Source organism: Rhinopithecus roxellana, chromosome 13 (genome assembly GCF_007565055.1).
Source record: "Rhinopithecus roxellana isolate Shanxi Qingling chromosome 13, ASM756505v1, whole genome shotgun sequence".
Taxonomy (NCBI): domain Eukaryota; kingdom Metazoa; phylum Chordata; class Mammalia; order Primates; family Cercopithecidae; genus Rhinopithecus; species Rhinopithecus roxellana.
Window position 1 is genome coordinate 2,241,696 of NC_044561.1, and position 19,313 is coordinate 2,261,008.

General features: G+C 55.5%; 1 protein-coding gene across 2 annotated transcripts; it reads left to right on the top strand.

Moving 5' to 3' along the window:
* Positions 1 to 3,126: 3,126 nt before the first annotated feature.
* On the top strand, positions 3,127 to 13,939 carry CBX6 (chromobox 6). 2 transcript variants are annotated; one of them, XM_030914634.1, is made up of 5 exons: positions 3,127 to 3,333; positions 3,510 to 3,553; positions 3,698 to 3,763; positions 3,909 to 3,975; positions 8,226 to 13,939. In XM_030914634.1, exons 1-5 carry the CDS (start codon positions 3,265 to 3,267, stop codon positions 9,237 to 9,239), a joined length of 1,260 nt encoding a protein of 419 aa, XP_030770494.1. In that variant the 5' UTR covers positions 3,127 to 3,264; the 3' UTR covers positions 9,240 to 13,939. The 2 variants fall into 2 exon arrangements, with proteins under 2 accessions (XP_030770494.1, XP_030770495.1); XM_030914635.1 differs by having other exon boundaries at positions 3,163 to 3,333; positions 8,280 to 13,939.
* Positions 13,940 to 19,313: the final 5,374 nt, after the last annotated feature.

Consider the following 19,313-nt stretch of genomic DNA (forward strand, 5'->3'; position numbering starts at 1 on the left):
GATCCAGAGAGGAGAAAAGGACTTGTACAACATCATACGCTTACCAAAAGAAAAGGGACCCAAGCCTGGCTGCCCGCATTCCCACTTCATCTGATCACGTCCCTCCTCTACTCAAAACTCCCTCACACTTCCCACTGCCCCAGACAAAGTCCAAACCTATCCAGCATTCAAGGCGCTTCCCAAGTTAGGCCCCACCCATCTTTCCACTGCCATCCTTTGCCGAACTGCACCAACCCATGCCATAGCAGACTTCTTTCCCATCCCCAAAACACACTCTCAGGCTCTGATGTGTTCTGTTGTTCAAGCTGACACATCCACCCAGGACACCCTTCCCATTCTTCACTCATAGGTCAATTCCCATTTGTCTTTCCAGCCCCAAATCAGAGGTCTCCACCTGAGAAGGCCTCCCAGTCTCACCTCCAGGCAGTAGGTTGCTCCCCCATGTCCACTCCCAAGACATCCTGTTCAGACTCTTATGGTAAGCTTACAATGCCTTCCCCAAAGATGTCCATGCCCTAGTCCCCAGAACCTGTGGATAGGATACCTTACTTACCATCCACATTACCCTATGGTAAGAGGGTCTTTGCAGATCTGATTAAGTTATGGAGGTTGAGATGGAGGAGATCATTCTCAATTATTTGGGCAGACCCAATGTAATCACAAGCATCCTTATAAGAAAAAGGCAGAAGCCGGACGTGGTAGCTCACGCCTATAATCCCAGTACTTTGGGAGGCCGAGGCGGGCAGATTACTTGAGGTCAGGAGTTCGAGACCAGCCTGGCTAACATGGTGAAATCCCCATCTCTATTAAACACAAAAATTAGCCGGGTGTAGTGGCGTATGCCTGTAATCCCAGCTACTCCAGAGGCTGAGACAGGGAGAACTGTTTGAACCCGGGAGGCAGAGGTTGCAGTGAGCCGAGATTGTGTCACTGCACTCCCACCTGGGCGACAGAACAAGACTCCATATCAAAAACAAAACAAAACAAAACAAAAAACAAAAAGAAAAAGAAAGAAAGAGGCAGGAAGTGAGCAAAGGGATCGTAGAAACAGAGATTTGAGTGATGAAGTCATGAGCCAAGAAATGCCAGCAACATTTAGAAGCTGGATGAGGCATGGAACAGACACTCCTCCAGCCTCCAAAAAGGGACCAGCCCTAAGAATACCTTCGCTTGGGCCCAGTAACACTGATTTGGGACTTCCCACCTCCAGAGTCATCAGATAACAAATCTGAGTCATTTTAAGCCACTGAGCTTGTGTTAATTTGTGACAGCAGCAACACGAAACTCCTACACTTTTATTCTAGCATTAGTCACACTGTGCCTTTCTCACTCCACTGAGAACTCCTCAGCCTGGGGTGCTTTTGTTTCCTGATGGTTTAACACAAAGCCTGGTGCTTCCCAAGGGCTCACAAACACCGCTGAATGAATCAACAAGTGGACTCACCTGCTTCATCCCCCGCCTGTCTCCCTCAGCCCAAACACACACACACTCTCACACCCACTCCACTCGCCTGCCCATCCACCACCACCCACATCTCCCAGGAGGACATTTCTATTTTTACCACAGCAGCTCACCTTGGGCTGGCCGGCAAATAGCTGTTTCCCTAGAACATACTAATTTTAAGTGAGGAGAGGGATTACTTTCAAGGTAGTAGTTGGACAAATCTGCGGGGAGGAAAACACTAACATTTTGAAATGGTGGATTTGAAACCCAAGAATTGATATCGTAGCACAGAAACGTAAACATCTGTCCTAATGAGCCATTGATGTTCACAAGACACAACCCTGACTCTTCACAGTCCCCATTCCTCCCAACCCCATCTCAACCCCAAGGTGGTCACTGGAAGGATGGTGAAATCTGTATTTAATGACACTGAAAGATGTCCACTTTATAGCATTAGGGAAGAAAAGCAGATTCCAGAACAGTGTGAATAGCGTGATCTCATTTTGTTAAAAAATCAAATCTACAGACAATGTGTATGTATATACATATACATACACATACGTACACAGGTGGACGTGAGTTCATGTAGGCATAGAGCAGAGGCTGGAAGATTGGTGAAGATGTTAACAATGGTTTTATGGGAGTTATGGACAGTTGCTTTTTTATCTGTATTTTTAAAAATTGTTTTACAAAGAACAAGACTACTAACATAATGGGAAATAAAGTTCAAGTAATTTCAACATTTAAAAAGTGGAGCATTTTGCACGGCAGGGCTATTTTTTGTGTCCATTCCCGGACAGCCCCAGCTCGATCCCCCGCCCCTCCCCAAGTAGGAAGCTGGGGTCTGGGCTCCCCAGAGCAATGGCGGAAGCTTCGCGCAGCTGCGGGCGGGGAGAGGGACGCGGCCGGGTCGGGGGGGTCGGGGGGGTCGGGAGGGGTGCTGGGAATCGGAAAACACAGATATGACCGCGAAGGCGGCTTCTGCCGAATAACCAGATGATGACCCGCTGTGGGCCCAAGGTGGGGTGCGGGGAGGCCCGTTCCTGCCCGCGGTCCCTCTCCCTCCCTCACTGCCACTGCCTCTCCCGGGCGAGGGCAGGTGTCGCCCGAGACCCCGGCCGCAGACAGATGCCCACGGTCACCCAGGCCTTCCTCGGCCCCATTCGCCGCACACCCCTTTCCTGCGGTGGCGTTTTTGTTTTAACTCTTCTGAACTGGTTACAAAACCACACTCCCACGAATACATAAATAATGGATGGGGGGCGATGTTTTAAAGAAATTCCCGCAAGGCCTGGCAAGGCAACAGCAATTGCATTTCTGCTGCATCATTTTTAACTGTTTGCAGGCTACCGCGGGAGACGCGCGTTGGCGGCGAGACTCCGGCTCCACAGCCCTTCTCCGCCCAAGGCCTGGCGAGACTCGCGTGGGGATTAAGAGGCGAGGAGAGGGTGTCCGTGATCAGGCGCCAACAAGATGGGGGAGGGGGTGATAAGCGTAAGGCCGCAGCGTGCCCACAAGCCGGGTACCCATCGGGTCCGCCGGCAGCTGCTCCCTTCGCCGGCGCGGCCCCTTTAAGAGCCAGCGCGCGCCCCCGCCCCGCTAACGCTGACTTTCCCTAGCAACCGCCCCGGGAGAGGGGGAGGTCCTGGCAACCGCGCGCAGGCCGCGAGGATCACGTGACGGCCCGCAGCTGGACCGCGAGCGCGCGCCCCGCCGCGCTCCCGCCCGCCGGGGCTTGGGCGCTGCGGCGCGTGCGCGAGCGGTGCCGCACCGGCCGCGGGCGCAGGGAGTATTATGGGCTGTGGGTGCCGCTGAGCAAGATGGAGCTGTCTGCAGTGGGCGAGCGAGTCTTCGCGGCCGAATCCATCATCAAACGGCGGATCCGAAAGGTGAGCCGCCGCCCGGGGCGGGCCGCCGCTGTCCGCAGCCGGAGCCGGGGCCGGGAGCCCTCGGGGCGCAGCGGTCCCGCTAGTCCGGCTCCCTTGCCCAGCCCCGCGCCGCCGCCTCCTCGCGTCCCCGCATCCTCCCCACCCCCACCCCCGTTTTTCTCCCCTCTATTTTTCAGGGACGCATCGAGTACCTGGTGAAATGGAAGGGGTGGGCGATCAAGTGAGTGTCGCGGGGTCCGGGGACGTCGCGGGAGGGGAGGCAGCGGGTACCGGGGCCTGGGGTGGGGGTGGGCGCGCTTGCTCTCGCCGCGTGCCTGTCCCTCTCTGGTCTTCATCCTGATTTTGAGCGTTTGTGACTCGGCAGGTACAGCACTTGGGAGCCCGAGGAGAACATCCTGGACTCGCGGCTCATTGCAGCCTTCGAGCAAAAGTGAGTTGTTGGGGAAGCTGGCAGGGGCGGCGAGGCCGAGGCTCGGCTGGGGCGCCGCGCGGGGAAGCGGGAGAGCCGGGGAGGGCATCGCGGCGTGGGGCCCGGGAAGGGGCTCTTTTTAACCTCTGGTGTTTTTCGGCCGCAGGGAGAGGGAGCGTGAGCTGTATGGGCCCAAGAAGAGAGGACCCAAACCCAAAACTTTCCTTCTGAAGGTAACCTGGCCCAGCCCCAGCAGCATCCCCTTCTCGGGCCCCCAGCCCCGGCACAGCACGGGGCCTGGAAGGGAGGGACAGATACGCGGCCGCCCAAGCGGGCGGGCCTTTCCAGAGGGGCCCCAGCTGGGCAGGGGGTGGTTGTGAGCCCCCCCTAGAAACCCCTGATGGCAAGCCTCAGCCAGCTTCAGCTTCAACAAGAGGGTCCTGGGACTGGGAATAATCTTCCCTGTTGAAACCGGGTCTGGGGGTGCCTTTAGGGCTCCAGGAAAGGGGGTGGCTGAGGCAGGTAGGGGATGCCCATGGGAAGGGGGCATTTGTTTGAGCTGTTATGACTGTGCTGGGAGTTGGAACCCAGGGGGAGAGTGAGTGGAGTCCCACCTCCTGGCAGGGCACAAGGAGAGGATTAGGGGACCACCTGCCTCTCTGCCCCTCCCTGTCTTTCGGGATTTGTTCTTCATGGCTCCCCTCCTTTATTTGGGATCCAACTTGAATTTGACCTCAAAATCACTTCCCTTTGAGTTTATCACCCAGGCGGGGCCACTAACTTTAGGGCTCTGAGCCTCAGTTTCCCCCCACTCCCGGCCATTTCTGGAGGATGAGGATGTGGGATTGAGAGCATAGCAGATTAGCCTCTGCTAGGGAGGGAAGAACTTCCAGAGGAAGCCATCTTGGAGGATTTGGGTTTTTATTTTATTCTGACAAGAAAAGACAGAGTCTGGGAAAGGAAGGGCAAGATGGCCCTAGGTGGCAGGCAAGGCTGCAGGTGGGACTCACTGGGCCACCTGTCTCCCTGTAGTGCTACACATGCCTCAGGGCCCCCTCCCACCCAATAGCCTGTGACTTTGTGGGAGGACTCGTTTTTGGAGAAGAGAAGCAGAAGTGTTAAGAAATGTGGGTTTCCAGAATTTCATATTTTTATAAACCCCACTCTCAAGCGACGCACATCCTAGGGGATCCAGGGAGTAACCTGAACCCTGATGCTTCTCCTGGGGAGGGATGGGCGGAGCAGCTGCAAGGCTAATGGGCTGTGTGACAGTCTCTCAGTGCAGCTGGGGCACCCTCTAGCGGTAAAGCGAGTATGACCATGAGCATTGATACACAAAACGCCTTTTTTCTTGATAGTTCTTTTGGTTCCTGAGCTGGCTATGGGCCTAATACAGGGCTGAGCCCTCAACAGTTCCAAGAAGTAGGGAGTATTATCCCCATTTCACAGATAAAAAAAAATCAAGGCCCAGGAAGGGAAAGTGACTTACCCGAGGTCCAGCGTCCCAGCTTCATCCTGTCTCCTTTTCTTCATCTTATGCCTTGAGGAGTCCATGTCAGGTTAAGGGGGAAAGGCAGATACACACAGGAAACTATGAAGGCTGTAGAGTTGGCGTGGCAGAGGATAGAGATGCAGATAGGAGAACTTTTTTGTCTGGACCCTAAGAAACAGGTAGCCTGAGAGTGATGTGGATATTTGTGAGGGGCTATGGAGATTAGCTTGGGCCGAACACATTGCTCTGGGACTCCGTGAGAGGCAGTATGGCAGTCAGCAAATTACACTCAGCGCTTTCTGCCAGGAACTACTGTAAAGCAAACAGCAGCTCACGAGATAGCTTCCATCCTCCCTGTTTTACGCATGGGGAAACCGGGTCAGAGGTGTCCAGTAACTTGCCCACAGACATGGGGAGAGGCCAAGGTACAGTTCATGCCATCTACACCATCTACAGTGCATGCCAAGCCCACAGAGCTATGCCTGTCACCTGGTCAGGGTGCAATAACCATGTTGGCTACAGTTATTTTTAATTCACCAGGCAGACCCAGGTCCCCACTTTCAAGGAGTTCTCCATGTGGGGAGGAAGAGGAGGGGTGAACCCTTTAAAAAATAATAATATATAGAAAGTATAAAGTAAGAAATGACAATGTATGCCAAGCATACATTGGAAAAAGATCACTGCTTATAAGTCCACCACGCATGGGTAGGTCTGTTCAGTTATTTGCTGCATGCCAGGCACTGTGCTGAGCAGGTGCCATGTACTCTCTGATCATCACAGGAGCGCCTGAAGTAGGCCCTGTGATGATCGAGCAGATAAGGAAAGGAGACTCACTGAGCCAGGGTTTCTTTCCGGGCCTGCTGTTTGCCCACACTCTTTGCCCCTCCCCCAGGGACAGTCCGTCACCACTGGACTCTTGGAAGCATAATTGCAGAAGTCAGGAAGCTCAGGCAGTTTGCAGAAGGAGTAAACACTTAACTGAGAGTCAGAAAGTGTGGGGATGCACCTGCAGAATGTCTGCCTACCATGCCAAAAAAGTCTGGGCTTTTCCCTGCCTTCGTGTGGGAAGGGGTGTGAGGGGCCCAATTCCTGGGAGCTGGGCTGGCAGCATTGGAATGGGCAGGCCAGGCTTCATGTGCTGCCACCTAGTGGCAGAAGGGACCGTTAACCAAGCAGCCCCAGGAGGCCCCAGCTTGGGCTGGGAGGACTATGTGGAGTCACAGTCCCTTCTCCCATGGGGGTGAAGGCCACATTCTAAATGAAGACATCTTTGCTTAGCCAACAAATAAGCCAGCAAACACCTCTCCTGGGAGTTGTGGTCCAATGTAATCTAGTCTTGTTTGAGGGGCATATGGGCTACCTCCAGGTACTAGTTAAGCATCCAGTGCTGTGGGGAGTGGGAGGTAGAGAGACCTCACAGATCCCACCCTCAAGGACCTCACAGACCAACCATGGGGACATGGCCTTCCTCTCGGTCCCAACCATCTCCCACCTAGATTGAGGGCAACCATCACCTAACAAGCCTCCCTTCCCCAGTAGGAACCAGAGAATCTGTAAAACCCACACCCCTTGTGGCACCCCCCACACACCCCAGCCTCTGTCCCCAGCCCTTGCTTTCAGTCCTGTGACTCCTTGCCATCTTCTCACACCCCTGAGACCTTGCCCACAGGACACTCTGCCTCTACCGTCTGTCTGTCTTAGCAGGCCACGGGGCCTCTGGAAGTGTCTGGGGCGCAGTCAGGGCTCAGTAAGGACCAGGACTTTCTCCTACTCAAGTGTCAGGGCCAGGCTTGTGATATTTCATTCTTCAAGCCCGGGGTCTGTACTTCTCTGGGCTCTGTGGTTCTTCCGCTGCACCAGATCCCTTCCTGCTCCTGCTGCCCGCCAGCCTCCCTGTAATAGGGCAGCTCTCCAGGGGAGTGTGTGTGTGTGCAGCTGTAACCCAAGCAGCTGGTGCCTGATATGTCAGTTCCTTCCTTAGTAGAGAAAGGACTGGCCATGCAGACAGCTTACATCACCTTACGAGTCCCTTAGCCTCTCTCCATTTAGTGGCATCTGACAACAGGTGGGTTGGACTGGAACCTGGGGTCTCTTGAGAGCCCTGCAGCTTTAGAGAGATTTCATGCCTGGAAGGACAGCTAGAAGGACAGGCCTAGGAGCTTGGGGCAGTATTCCTGGCTGCCCACGACCTCTGCACCACCATCCTGCCCCAGACCATGTTGGCACAGAGAATAGGGAGTGGTCAGGCCCACCTCTAGGCCTGTCCCCCTCAAACTCACGTCTGACCAGGTTGGGTTCCAGCCCAGGCTTTGGGGTGCAGGCTTGGATTGCATTGGCACCAGTTCACTCTGAGCCAGGCACTGGGCAGACAAGTAAATGAGACCCATCCAGGGAAGTGTGGTGGCTGAGGTGCTGCCAGCTGAGGAGGCAGGCTGGAACCGGAGGTCAGCCTGCTCAAAGGTGAGAGAGTACGGGGCACTGGGGACATGGTGGCTCAGCAGGACTGGGTGCAGCAGAGCAGGGAGGACCCACCTCCTCCTTTCTGTCACCAGGAATGAGTCCGTGGAGGAGTCCCCGCTTGGGCTGGATCTGCCACAGAGCAGGGGTTTGGCAGGGCTTCTGAGAAAAGGGCTGCCTCCCAACACTGTGTCCCAGTTGTCCATACTCCCCTGTGTCAGCAAGGGCAGCCATGGGGTGGCCCAGGGCCCTCTGTGGAGCTTGCAGAGGTGGTGGGTTATAGAAAAAACACAGTTTTGGAATTGGGCCTGGACAAGGGTGTCTTGACTCAGACCTTGGAGTCAGAGGCAAATTGATTCATCTCTGAACCTCTGTTTCCTTTTCTAAGTCGAGGTCATAAAGACCAGTGATTCTCTTGCGTGGTCTCGGGATCAGTGGCTGAGAGGCTCTACTTAGGGCTGGCTGGCGCAGGGACATTCAGGGGAGGTCAGCGGGCAGCTCTGAGCTCCCACCCACCCCTCCCTCTGCCCGCAGGCGCGGGCCCAGGCCGAGGCCCTCCGCATCAGTGATGTGCATTTCTCTGTCAAGCCGACTGCCAGTGCTTCCTCGCCCAAGCTGCACTCCAGCGCAGCAGTGCACCGGCTCAAGAAGGATATCCGCCGCTGCCACCGCATGTCCCGCCGTCCCCTGCCCCGCCCGGACCCGCAGGGGGGCAGCCCCGGCCTGCGCCCGCCCATCTCGCCCTTCTCGGAGACGGTGCGCATCATCAACCGCAAGGTGAAGCCGCGGGAGCCCAAGCGGAACCGCATCATCCTGAACCTGAAGGTGATCGACAAGGGCGCTGGCGGCGGGGGCACCGGGCAGGGGGCTGGGGCCCTGGCCCGCCCCAAAGTCCCCTCGCGGAACCGCGTTATCGGCAAGAGCAAGAAGTTCAGTGAGAGCGTCCTGCGCACCCAGATCCGCCACATGAAGTTCGGCGCCTTTGCGCTGTACAAGCCCCCGTCCGCCCCCCTGCCTACCCCGCCCACCCCCCTGGCTGCCCCGCCCGCTGGCAAGGCTGATGCCTCAGCCCCCGGCCCTGGGCTGCTCCTGGCCGCTCCCGCCACCCCCTACGACGCCCGCAGTTCCGGCTCCTCCGGCTGCCCCTCACCTGCACCACAGTCCTCTGACCCCGACGACACGCCCCCCAAGCTCCTCCCCGAGACCGTGAGCCCATCCGCTCCCAGCTGGCGCGAGCCGGAGGTGCTCGACCTGTCCCTCCCTCCCGAGTCGGCAGCCACCAGCAAGCGGGCACCGCCCGAGGTCACAGCTGCTGCCGGCCCGGCGCCTCCCACGGCCCCTGAGCCCGTCGGTGCCTCCTCCGAGCCCGAGGCTGGGGACTGGCGCCCCGAGATGTCACCCTGCTCCAATGTGGTCGTCACCGATGTCACCAGCAACCTCCTGACGGTCACAATCAAGGAATTCTGCAACCCTGAGGATTTCGAGAAGGTGGCTGCTGGGGTAGCAGGCGCCGCTGGGGGTGGTGGCAGCAGTGGGGCGAGCAAGTGAGGGGGTTCCACCAAGGAGGGGGGCTTGGGGGGGGGCCCTCCTGCCGGAAGTCATACTCTTGCTCCCGCCCCGCCCTTGCCCCCAGCCCTCTCTCCCTGTGCTTTGCTTGTTTCAAATGGCTCGGTGTTGACCCAGGGATGGGGCTGGGTAGTTGGGGTCCCAGAAAACTAGGGGGTAAGGGCCTTCCTGGAATGGGGCAGGGGAAGGGCACACCCCCTGCCCATGCATGGTAGGGCCCTCTGGGTGGTTTCTGGAAAGCCCCAGAACCTAGGGTTCCTCTGCCCCTTCCACATCCCACCCGTCTCTGTAGCTTGCTTCCTGCTCTCCTGTGTGGCGTCTGATTTCTCGGTGCTAACCTGGCAGCTGTGGGGCCCTTAGGAGACCCCCACCGAGGGTGGGCACAGTCCCTTTCCTTCCTGCAGATGCCTAGGCAGAAGGAGGGCTTCCTGCTTGTTTGGCAAAGCCCCAGGCAGAGGCCGAGGATGAGGCCAGACTCGACTCCTCCCTTCACATCAGCCAGGGCATCAGAAGTTGGGCCAGGGCGGGGTCTTCCCTGCTCGATTTTGGATGAGGCCTAAGTAGACCCCCTATGCCCTGCCCCAGCCCTGTCTCTTTCCTAACCCCCTCAACGGGGGGAGGAACTGGCAGAGGGTGCGCCTGGCCGCAGCCTCCCGGCATCTAAAGGCCTCTTCAGTTCTTGACCAAAGGTGCTATGAGAACCTGCCGTGGAAACTTCAGTTGTGCGTCCGCCCCACTTACTGTGTTTGTCCGTGGGTTCATACGTGCATTGGGTGCTAGGCCCCAGGCTGCCGGGTGGCATCCTTTACAGTTCCTTTGAACAGGGGCATTGAAGACCTGGACCGCTCCTCGCCTCAGTAGGGCTGGGGACCAGGCTTGGTTCTGGAGGTTTGCTGTGGAAGTCACCAGGCCTCCCCTCCTGGCCCGGGTGTGCTGGGGGCACCATGCCCCCTACCCCCCTGCCCTCGGGGTGGTCAGCCCAACCTGTCGGATCTTCACAGCATGGTGGGGACCGAGATAGAGAGGGAGACCCCCTGCCAAGCTCCCCCTTCCTCCCGGTGTTTGGGGAGGACGCCGAAGAATCCATTCCTGAGGGCCTCCTAGCTTCTCCCCGCCCCTCTTTTGCTTCTGACCACAGAGGCTTTCTCATAGCCCAGCCTGCCTGAAGCAAAGAGCCTCCAGTGTCCTGGGCAGCTTCTGTTTCCCTCTGCTGCCAGGGAGCTGAGGCACCCGTGCCAGTGGCAGAGGGCACAGCCCCAGCCTTAGGCCGGGCCCTGGGAGGGCAGGCAGGCAAAGGTGAGACCAGAGGGGCTGTGTTCTCCAGAAGAATGAGGGTGTTCGTCCCAGGATTAGGACCAGGTGCCCCACTGGCCAGCCCTGGGCCACTTCCCGGGTCTCCGTTGTGCGTGGGTGGCGTGTTCCCGGCGTGGCTGGAGCTGGCTTCCTGGCTGTGCTGCCTTGGGCCCCTCCCTCAGAAGCACGTTGGCAGGAGGCCAATCAGAACCCGAGCGCCTTTGGTCCTAAGAATGGGAGGTCGCCTTCCTTCCCAATCTCCCTGCCAGGGCCCGCAGTGTGGCCCTAGCCCTCCCCTCCCCGGGATATAGAACGGGGACCCTCACAGGGTCGGGGCGGAGGCTGATCCTCCTCGGCGCTCCCTGCCCTGCCCTGTGTGTTGGCTTTGTGGCCGTCCAAGTGCCAATTGGCTTTTCCCCCAAATAAGGGCTGGTATTTCTCCTCTGTCCTTGGAGGTGATTTCCCCCTGGCCCCCTCCCCTAGGTGAGTGATCACCTGGGTGCCAGTTACAGGTGTTTCCAGAGACCATAGAAATGTGTTTTCCTGAGAGTTCGTGTCATTCGTGACTTTTTTGTAAAGAAGTTGTGTTTTCAGAGGTGATTTTATGACAGGAAAGTGAAAGAATTAGTTTTGCAAAAAAACAAAAACAAAAAAAGAGGAAAAAAAAATAAATAGAAAAAATATTATGGGATTCCTATGGGGGGGTGGGGGGAGAAAGAGATATTTAAGAAAAAATAGTAACGCAGTGATTGCACAGGTGAGGTGGCAATGTCAGGATGGGGCAGAGGCCTGGACCCAGCTGGCAGGTTGCCTGGCATTGCAGGCACTGTGGAGAGGGCCTGGATCCAGAGCGCCACACCCATGCTTGCTCAAAGGGAAGGACAACAGCGGGTCCCCGGGGAGCCAACCCAAGCTGCAGGCCCCGGCAAGCTGAGGTTTGGGAGGGTAGGGGTTGTCACTGGTGATTTTCTCCAGGGGGCTGGTGAGTGGGCAGTTTGGTTTCTTGCTCGCTTCCGTTGCTTTGGCAGTCGTTGGGGCATCTGGTCCCTACCGCCGCCACCCTATGGGGGCGACTTCCCTCCCCATGGGTCACTCTAAAGCCCACGACCTCTCTGAGCCTCCCTAGCCTGAAAGGGGATGCAGGCTTCAGGAGGCAAGAAGCTGGGCTCTGGGGGTGGCTGGGGAGAGGGAATGCATTTCCCTTGCCACAGGTAGTCTGCTTCTGCTGGCCTGAGCTCCAAGCAGAGCAGCCCGGGCCGGCCTTGGTGCGTGAAGAGGCACCAGGCACACCGCCTTGAGGTGGGCAGTGCCCCTGGGGACCCAAGTGGTTGGAACCGAGGGTGAGCGGAGGCCTCCGTCCTGCCCTCTCTAGTACCCCCGCCCCCCACACACTTGCCTCCCTTGGGAGATCAGCCTCGATGGGCCCCTCCTCCACCCTTGCTGCTTTCCGTTTGCCTAATTACCAAGCAGAAGTTGCAATCTGGTTTGCTTTATTTTTGTATGTGAAATAACCCCCAAAGCCCAATCTCCCATGTTCAATATTGGTTGGGGCATTGGTCATCTCCCCTTAAGTCCACCCCCTCCCCACCCAAGTATCATAGGAAACAGGTGAGGTCTGGTGTCTCTGGTTTGAGATGGTAAGTTGGGACCCATCCCTGTCTCGGTCCCCACTCTGACCTTTAGTTTGCCCTTCTGCAAAATGGGTATATTGGGCAGCAAGGCCTCTTCAGAAAGCGCTGCTGGTGTCAGAGCAGCTGCCCAGTACCAGGTGGGGGTCAAGGTTGCTGGTACTGGGGCCCCCAGCTGCCCACAACCCCTCTTTGTTCTTACCCTGCAAAGGGGTCAAGGTCAAAATGAGCCTCATCCTTCCTATGATCTGGGAAGAGGTGATGATCAAGTCCCCAGCTTCAGTGTGAGGGACAGAGTTGGGGGGATGGCCCCTTTTCCAAGAGGTGGAAATGGTTTTGGAGAAGCGCAGCTGCTTCACTGGGGGAATGCGGCAGGGACTAGAGCCCAGGATGCTTTGGCCTGTGGGGAAAGCCCTTTAAAAGGCAGGGCCCAGGCCCTGGAGCCAGCACAAGCCTGGCAGCGAGCCCCTGAGCCAGGAGGTCCTGGAGGAGAGCCAGGCCGGTGGGCCTGCCCAAGGCTGGAGGGTCAGCCCCAACAGGGAGCCGGGTTGGCCAGGAGGCAGGGCTGCTACCAGCCTCTCTGGACTCTGGGGACCCAAGAGGACACATCCCCACTTTGCCCACTTTTCTGTGTCATTTTGTTATTTTGGTTTGTGGTGGTTTTTCTTTTTTTTTTTTTTTTTTTTCTTTTTTTTTTTTTTTTGCACTTCGCCCACATGGGACAGTGGAGCCCTACCTGGTCAGTTCCACTTCCGGGCTCCCATGCACTTGTCCAAGGCGGCCTTTTTGGGGCAGGGATGGTTTGAGGAATCACTTTTAAAGAAAAAAGGAAGACATTGAAAGGTTTTAGTTTCTTCCCTATCTGCATGTCCTGTCATATAGAAAGCCCAGAATTAGGGGCTAGAACTCCAGGAGAGGGTCTCCCCGACTCATCTCTTGCTGACAGTCACCAGGATGCAGAAATAGGGAGATGGTTAGTGGGGGCCAAAGATGCCCCCTCCCAGGCCTTCGTGGTTCCCTCCTCCGCCTCCTGCAATCTTTGGAGGAGTCAGTGCCTCACTCCAGCAGTGAGTGTCTACTGTATGCAGGTAGTCAGCCAGGCAAAGGGGGACTGACGGTCTCATGGGGGAACCCTCTTGCAGGAGGCCAGGTAGCGGGAGCGAAGCGTTCCGGCCGCCCTTCCTGCTGGGGGGAGTGGAGAGGGAGACTTATTTTCGTTGGTTTTAATTTAAAAACACAAAGGCCTAAAGAAGTACGTATCTTATAATTTTTTTAATTTTTGAGAAGTTCATTTAATGAATTGTGCACGAATGAATTCTATATATAGAAAATATACATATATAGCTCTATATTTGGGGAGGGGCACTGTCTCTTTTTTCTCTCTCATTTTTAAAATGAAGTGTTGTTGCCTTTGTATGTGGTTCAACCATCCAGCTCCCAGCTGGCTAAACTTTGCCTCCAGTGGTCAAAGATGGAAAAATAGTGGGGTTGGCAGGAGATGGGAAACGGAGGTGCCGCCCCGGCGTGGGGGGCAGGTCCCCCAGTCCACACTGCCCCTCCCCCGGTGGAGAAGACGCCTAGTTGGGGGTGTGGGTTTGGGCTCCATTCTGGATTCGGCGGTTCCGGGGGAGGGGTGGGTCTGTGCCGATTACTCTGTCTTGTACGTTTGTTCTGCTGCTCTTCAATATTGTATCAACGCCAGGAAAGGGGGGTGAAAAACCTCTTTTACCCCCCAAATAAATTGTCACATTCCGAAGCTGAGGCCTTGCCCCTAGGTTGGAGTGTGTCTGTGTCTTCTTCCAGCTGTGACTGGCTTTTCAAAAACAGCAGGCCCATGCCCCTCCAGTGATAGGGGAAGAGGGGGAAGCCCTGCCCCACCGCTGGCACTCACTTGCTTCCTGGTTCCTATCTCCCACACTCCCCCAGCTCACATGTGCCTCAGTGGGAGAAATAGATGCCTGCTGCTTCTTGGACCCTGGAGAATAACTGGTAGGTGAGAGTGGGAGGGTGGAGGTCTCACCACTGCCTGTCCCTCAGTGGGAATCACAGCACCCACAGAGAGGAAGGGGCCTGTGGGGTTGTGGTCCCCGAGCCCAGGAGAGAGCAGGCCAGAATGGGGCACCAGCCACTCCTGCCATTGGGTCCCACAGTTTGGTACCACGTGTTCCAATCATGAGAATGGTGGTCTTCGCGTTTGTTTTCTGGGCGCCATGTGCCTTCTCTCATGAGATGACGCACCCTCTCCCCACATAGGTGGGCTTAGAAGCAGCAGCCCCAGGCAAACTTCCATGCCTTCCCCGACTGCCTGGCATTCCACCTGCAAGCTCCCGATGCCTCCCGCGGCCACCTATTTGCCAGGCCTCGGACGGGTGGCGCTCTGGTCTCCCCTTCCTCACCACCTCACCTCTTGTCTAGCTTCTCTAGTGTGTCCCTGCCCTGCATCCTGGGGTCCTGAGTGCTTCTGCTTTGGCAGTGGCTCCTGCCTGGTCCACTGGTCTCCATCCTGGCCTGCACCTGCCCCCTGTGTCTTCCACACCAGTGCCATATGGGTCAGGCAGCCCACCGCCTTCAGGATCATGCCCCGGCACCACGGCCTCTAGGCAAGCAGGAATGCGATCTATTTCCTTGTCACGCCTGGTTCCAGCGCTGGGGATATTCAGTGCAGACAGACGCTGCTGTTAATTTCCAGGCTGCAATGCCTAGAGCTCCCACAGCTCAACACAGCCTGTGTGCCATCTGCAAATGGCTGAGGTGCAAAGTCTCTCCCAGCCTCTACCTCCCCACCCCCCCTCCTCCTTGCCTCCCTCTGCCTGAAGCCCCTCCCCTGCCACCTGCCCTCCCGGGCCCTGCCCTGGCTCCTCCCTCGGTATTGACCTAAGGTTTTGTCCATCCCTCTTCCTAAGGACAGGGCTGGGTCTTCATCCCCTCTCTGCCCACACCTCAGTGCCTGGAACATGGTAGGCCCAGATCATCTCCGTCACCAAGCTCAGTCCTCTTCCTGTACTGGTGGGGACAGTGAGGCTTGGGAGTGGCTGAGAGGTAGACCTGGAGCTCAGTGCAATCAACCAACTGCCTCTGAGCATTACCAGTGGGCCTGGCCCGGGCCAGGCAGGAGCCAGCAGTACAAATGGGAGTGTGTACGTGTCCCAGATACAGGGATGCCACTGGGCAGGTGGGTGGGAAGGGACCCACAGTGAAGCACTGACAGGGCAGCCAGTAAGCCAGGGTTGGTCCTGCTCAGTGCTACTGCTGCACCTCATGGCCACCTCCTTGTCATCTTGAACACCTGTCTTGGTGTTCTGCTCCCAGAAAGCCCTCATTTGTACTTTTTTTTTAAACCCCGAATTATCAGTGCACCTACTATCGGCCAAGCCCTGGTGAGCACATCACTGGCCCTAGCCCATGTCCCTCACCCATGCCCAGCGAGCCCATGAGTTATGAGCAGATGTCACGGGAAGGAGGAGGCCAAAGAGGCGAAGTCATCAACTTGTTCATTTGCCCAAGGGGACACACTTGAAGAAGGGGAGTCAGCATTCACCCCAGCCCCATCTGTTTGCCCCTGAACCCCAGGCTCTTGGGAATGAGGACATGGGGCAGCCCGTGTGAGGCACGTGCATGCCGAAATTAGTCACCATGTTCCGGATCACAAGTCCTGCCATTGCTATGCAGGTAAGTCTCCTTATTAGTTGAAGGTTAATGAGTGAGGAGGCCGTGGCAACTTCTCGAGGAACTGAACAGTTTGTGATGAGGACTGGGCAAGACCAAGCAATTGCCCAAGAGTGAGCCGACTGGGCTTAGAGAGGCGGGGGTGCCTGCCTGGCCCCACCCCTTCCTTGTCCTATTCTTGGACCTCCTCCCAGGGCTAAGGGTCAGCGGTGGGGTGAAGCTCAGGGCTAGGGCAAGCTAAGGAGTGGGGGATAAAATGGGATCGGATGAGGATGACTGTTTTTGCAAAATTACTTGGTTACGTTTGTTTGTTTGTTTGTTTTGAAACAGAGTCTTGCTCTGTGGCCCAGGCTGGAGTGCAGTGGCACAATCTCGGCTCACTGCAACCTCTGCCTCCCGGGTCCGGATTCAAGCAATTCTCTGCCTCAGTCTCCCGAGTAGCTGGAATTACAAGCACACACCGCCATGCCCAGCTAATTTTTCTATTTTTAGTAGAGACGGGATTTCACCATGTTGGCCAGGCTGGTCTTGAACTCCTGACCTCATGATCCGCCCGCCTCAGCCTCCCAAAGTGCTGGGATTACAGGCATGAACCACCGTGCCTGACTCTTGGTAGCTTTTTAAAAGCTAAAAGTTGAAATTTTTTGGTCCATGTCAAGCCATGCCTGGAGTGAATAGGTAGGTGACAGAGGCCACGTCAAATTGCCCAGCCCCCTCCCAAGCCAGCTAACAAGCCTGTGAGCTGATTCTACGTGCTCTTTGTTCAGGCTGCTGGCTTCTGAGAGGACAGACTTCAAAAAAGCCTGGCGGCCTGCAGAGGCTGAGCACAAGGACACCTGATCCACAGCGGTGGGGTCACAAAGGAAGTGGCAGGGGAGAGGCCCCGTCCTGGCCTCCAGACATCCACATGCTCTGAGCATCAGCCAGGTAAGCTGTGAGCTCAGGAGGGAGTCCCAGGAGGAACAGAGGCCACTCTAGGGCGAGACTTGAAATGACCCTGGTGAGGATAATGAGGCTTGAGGCAGTGGGGACAACAGGAAGTGGCCAGAGTGGAGGGCTGTTTGGAATATTTAGGATTTGGTGAGGGACTGCCTTTGAGAGCTTGTAAGAAAGCCTCTTTGGCTGGGCGCGGTGGCTCAAGCCTGTAATCCCAGCACTTTGGGAGGCCGAGACGGGCGGATCACGAGGTCAGGAGATCGAGACCATCCTGGCTAACACGGTGAAACCCCATCTCTACTGAAAAATACAAAAAAACTAGCCGGGCGAGGTGGCGGGCGCCTGTAGTCCCAGCTACTCGGGAGGCTGAGGCAGGAGAATGGCATAAACCCGGGAGACGGAGCTTGCAGTAAGCTGACATCCGGCCACTGCACTCCAGCCTGGGCGACAGAGCAAGACTCCGTCTCAAAAAAAAAAAAAAAAAAGAAAGAAAGAAAGCCGCTTTGAAGAAGCACCTCGGTATGTGGTATAGGCAGAGGAGTGAGTGGGTACACTCTTCTCAGGTGGAGAAGCTGCTGGAGGACACAGCTTGCAGGGAAGATGAGTTCGGTTTAGGACAAGGGAGTAAATCAGCCATAGGGTCCTGGAGGGGTTTTCATCTATGGATTCAAGGCTCAGAGCGAGCTCCTGCCCATACAGGCACTGCTGGAGAAGTCTGTTGAAGGGTCTTTGTCCCTTAGTGCACCTCAGCTCTGAGATGACTGGTCACCAGCCATCCTGGAAGCACCACCAGGGACATAGGTGCCTAGCTCTGGATGCCACTGGAAATTCCAGGGGACAATGTCCAGCCCCTTGCCGCCCGCCTCTACCCCCTCAATCTCATGCCTTTTATCTCCATGAGCATCCCCATGAGGTGAGGCTGGGGAATGATTAGCCCCATTGGATAGGTGCAAGGCGAGGCCTGAGAGTTGTGGGGTGGCGATGCTCTGCAAAATCACTCAGAGGCAGAGAGAATGGAACCCAGGTCTGAGGCATGAAACCTGCTAACCTTCTGTCTATACTTAAAGAGTGGATAAAACATAAACATTCTTTCGAACACCCAACTGAGTTTCTGAGATTAAAAAAAAAAAAAAAAAAAAAAAAAAAAAAAATCCCCAGGTACCAAAAACAGACAAAAGCCAAAAATCAGAGTGACAGACAGATGTTTGTTCTTTGGCTGTCCTGCAGGGTGGGCCTATGGGTGGCAAAGGGAGGCAGGAGATGGGCGTGGGAGGTGGTGGCTTTTGCTAATGTTGGTAACCAAAGGAGCTTGGATTTTATACCTGTGGAGGGAGGGATAGGAGACAAGGCCTGGGACTCTTGCCAACAGAAATTTGGAACCAGAATAAAACTGGACCCGTATCCTCAATGAAAAAGCATATGGTGGGGAAAGATCACCCTGTCACAAACGGACAAGACGAAAAAGTTGTAGTCTCATTTCTGGCTCTGCTGGAAAAAATTTAAAAAGAATGATCTCTTGAGAAATTTTAACTCTAGACCTTCACTAACATGAATTTAAGGTTTGAATTTGTATTACCCACATGGTCCCAGGACTCCCAAGTATAGAAATTAATATAAGAAAAAACCCTGGGGCGAGTTACATCATAGACATGTGACTACTAGTAGCAAATGCAAGCCTCTGTGGATGGCACTACCCACAGTAAAGCCACACAGGATTCTCACAGATAAAACCGTTGTAAATGTGAGCTCACTATCCAAAATTACAAAACACACAAGCCATAAAGACAAATACCAAAACAGCCAACAGTACATACAGAATCCTGCACCGAACACATTATTTTCAAACATGCATTGAAGATTTCCTAAAACTGCCAGGCACAGTGGCTCATGCCTGTAATCCCAGCACTTCGGGAGGCCGAGGTGGGCAGATCACCTGAAGTCAGGAGTTCGAGACCAGCCTGGCCAACATGGCAAAACCCCATCTCCACTAAAAATACAAAAATTAGCTGGGCATGGAGGCACATGCCTGTAATGCCAGCTACTCAGGAGACTGAAGCAGGAGAATCACTTGAACTCGGGAGGCAGAGGTTGCAGTGAGCCGAGATTGCGCCACTGTACTCCAGCCTGGGAAGACAGAGTGAGACTTTGTCTCAGGGAAAAACAAAACAAATAAACAAAAAATTTCTAAAATTATCGTGTATATCATGTGGCAGGAGATAAAGCAAGTCTCAATAATTTTCAAGAAATTGGCATCTCAGATCGTGTATAATGAGTTAAAAATCAATAGCAAACAGGACTCTAAACAGTGTTGTACTGGCATAAAGATGGGCTTATAGACCGAAGGAATAGAAAAGAGACCCCACCATAAACCTTCACAGGTGTGGTCAGATGATTTTTGACAAGGGTGCCAAAACCATTCAGTGGGGAAAGGACAGTCTTTTCAGTGCTAGGAAAACTGGATATCCACATACAAAAGGAGGAAGTCGTATCCTTACCTAATGCCATATACAAAACTTAAAATGAATCAAAGACT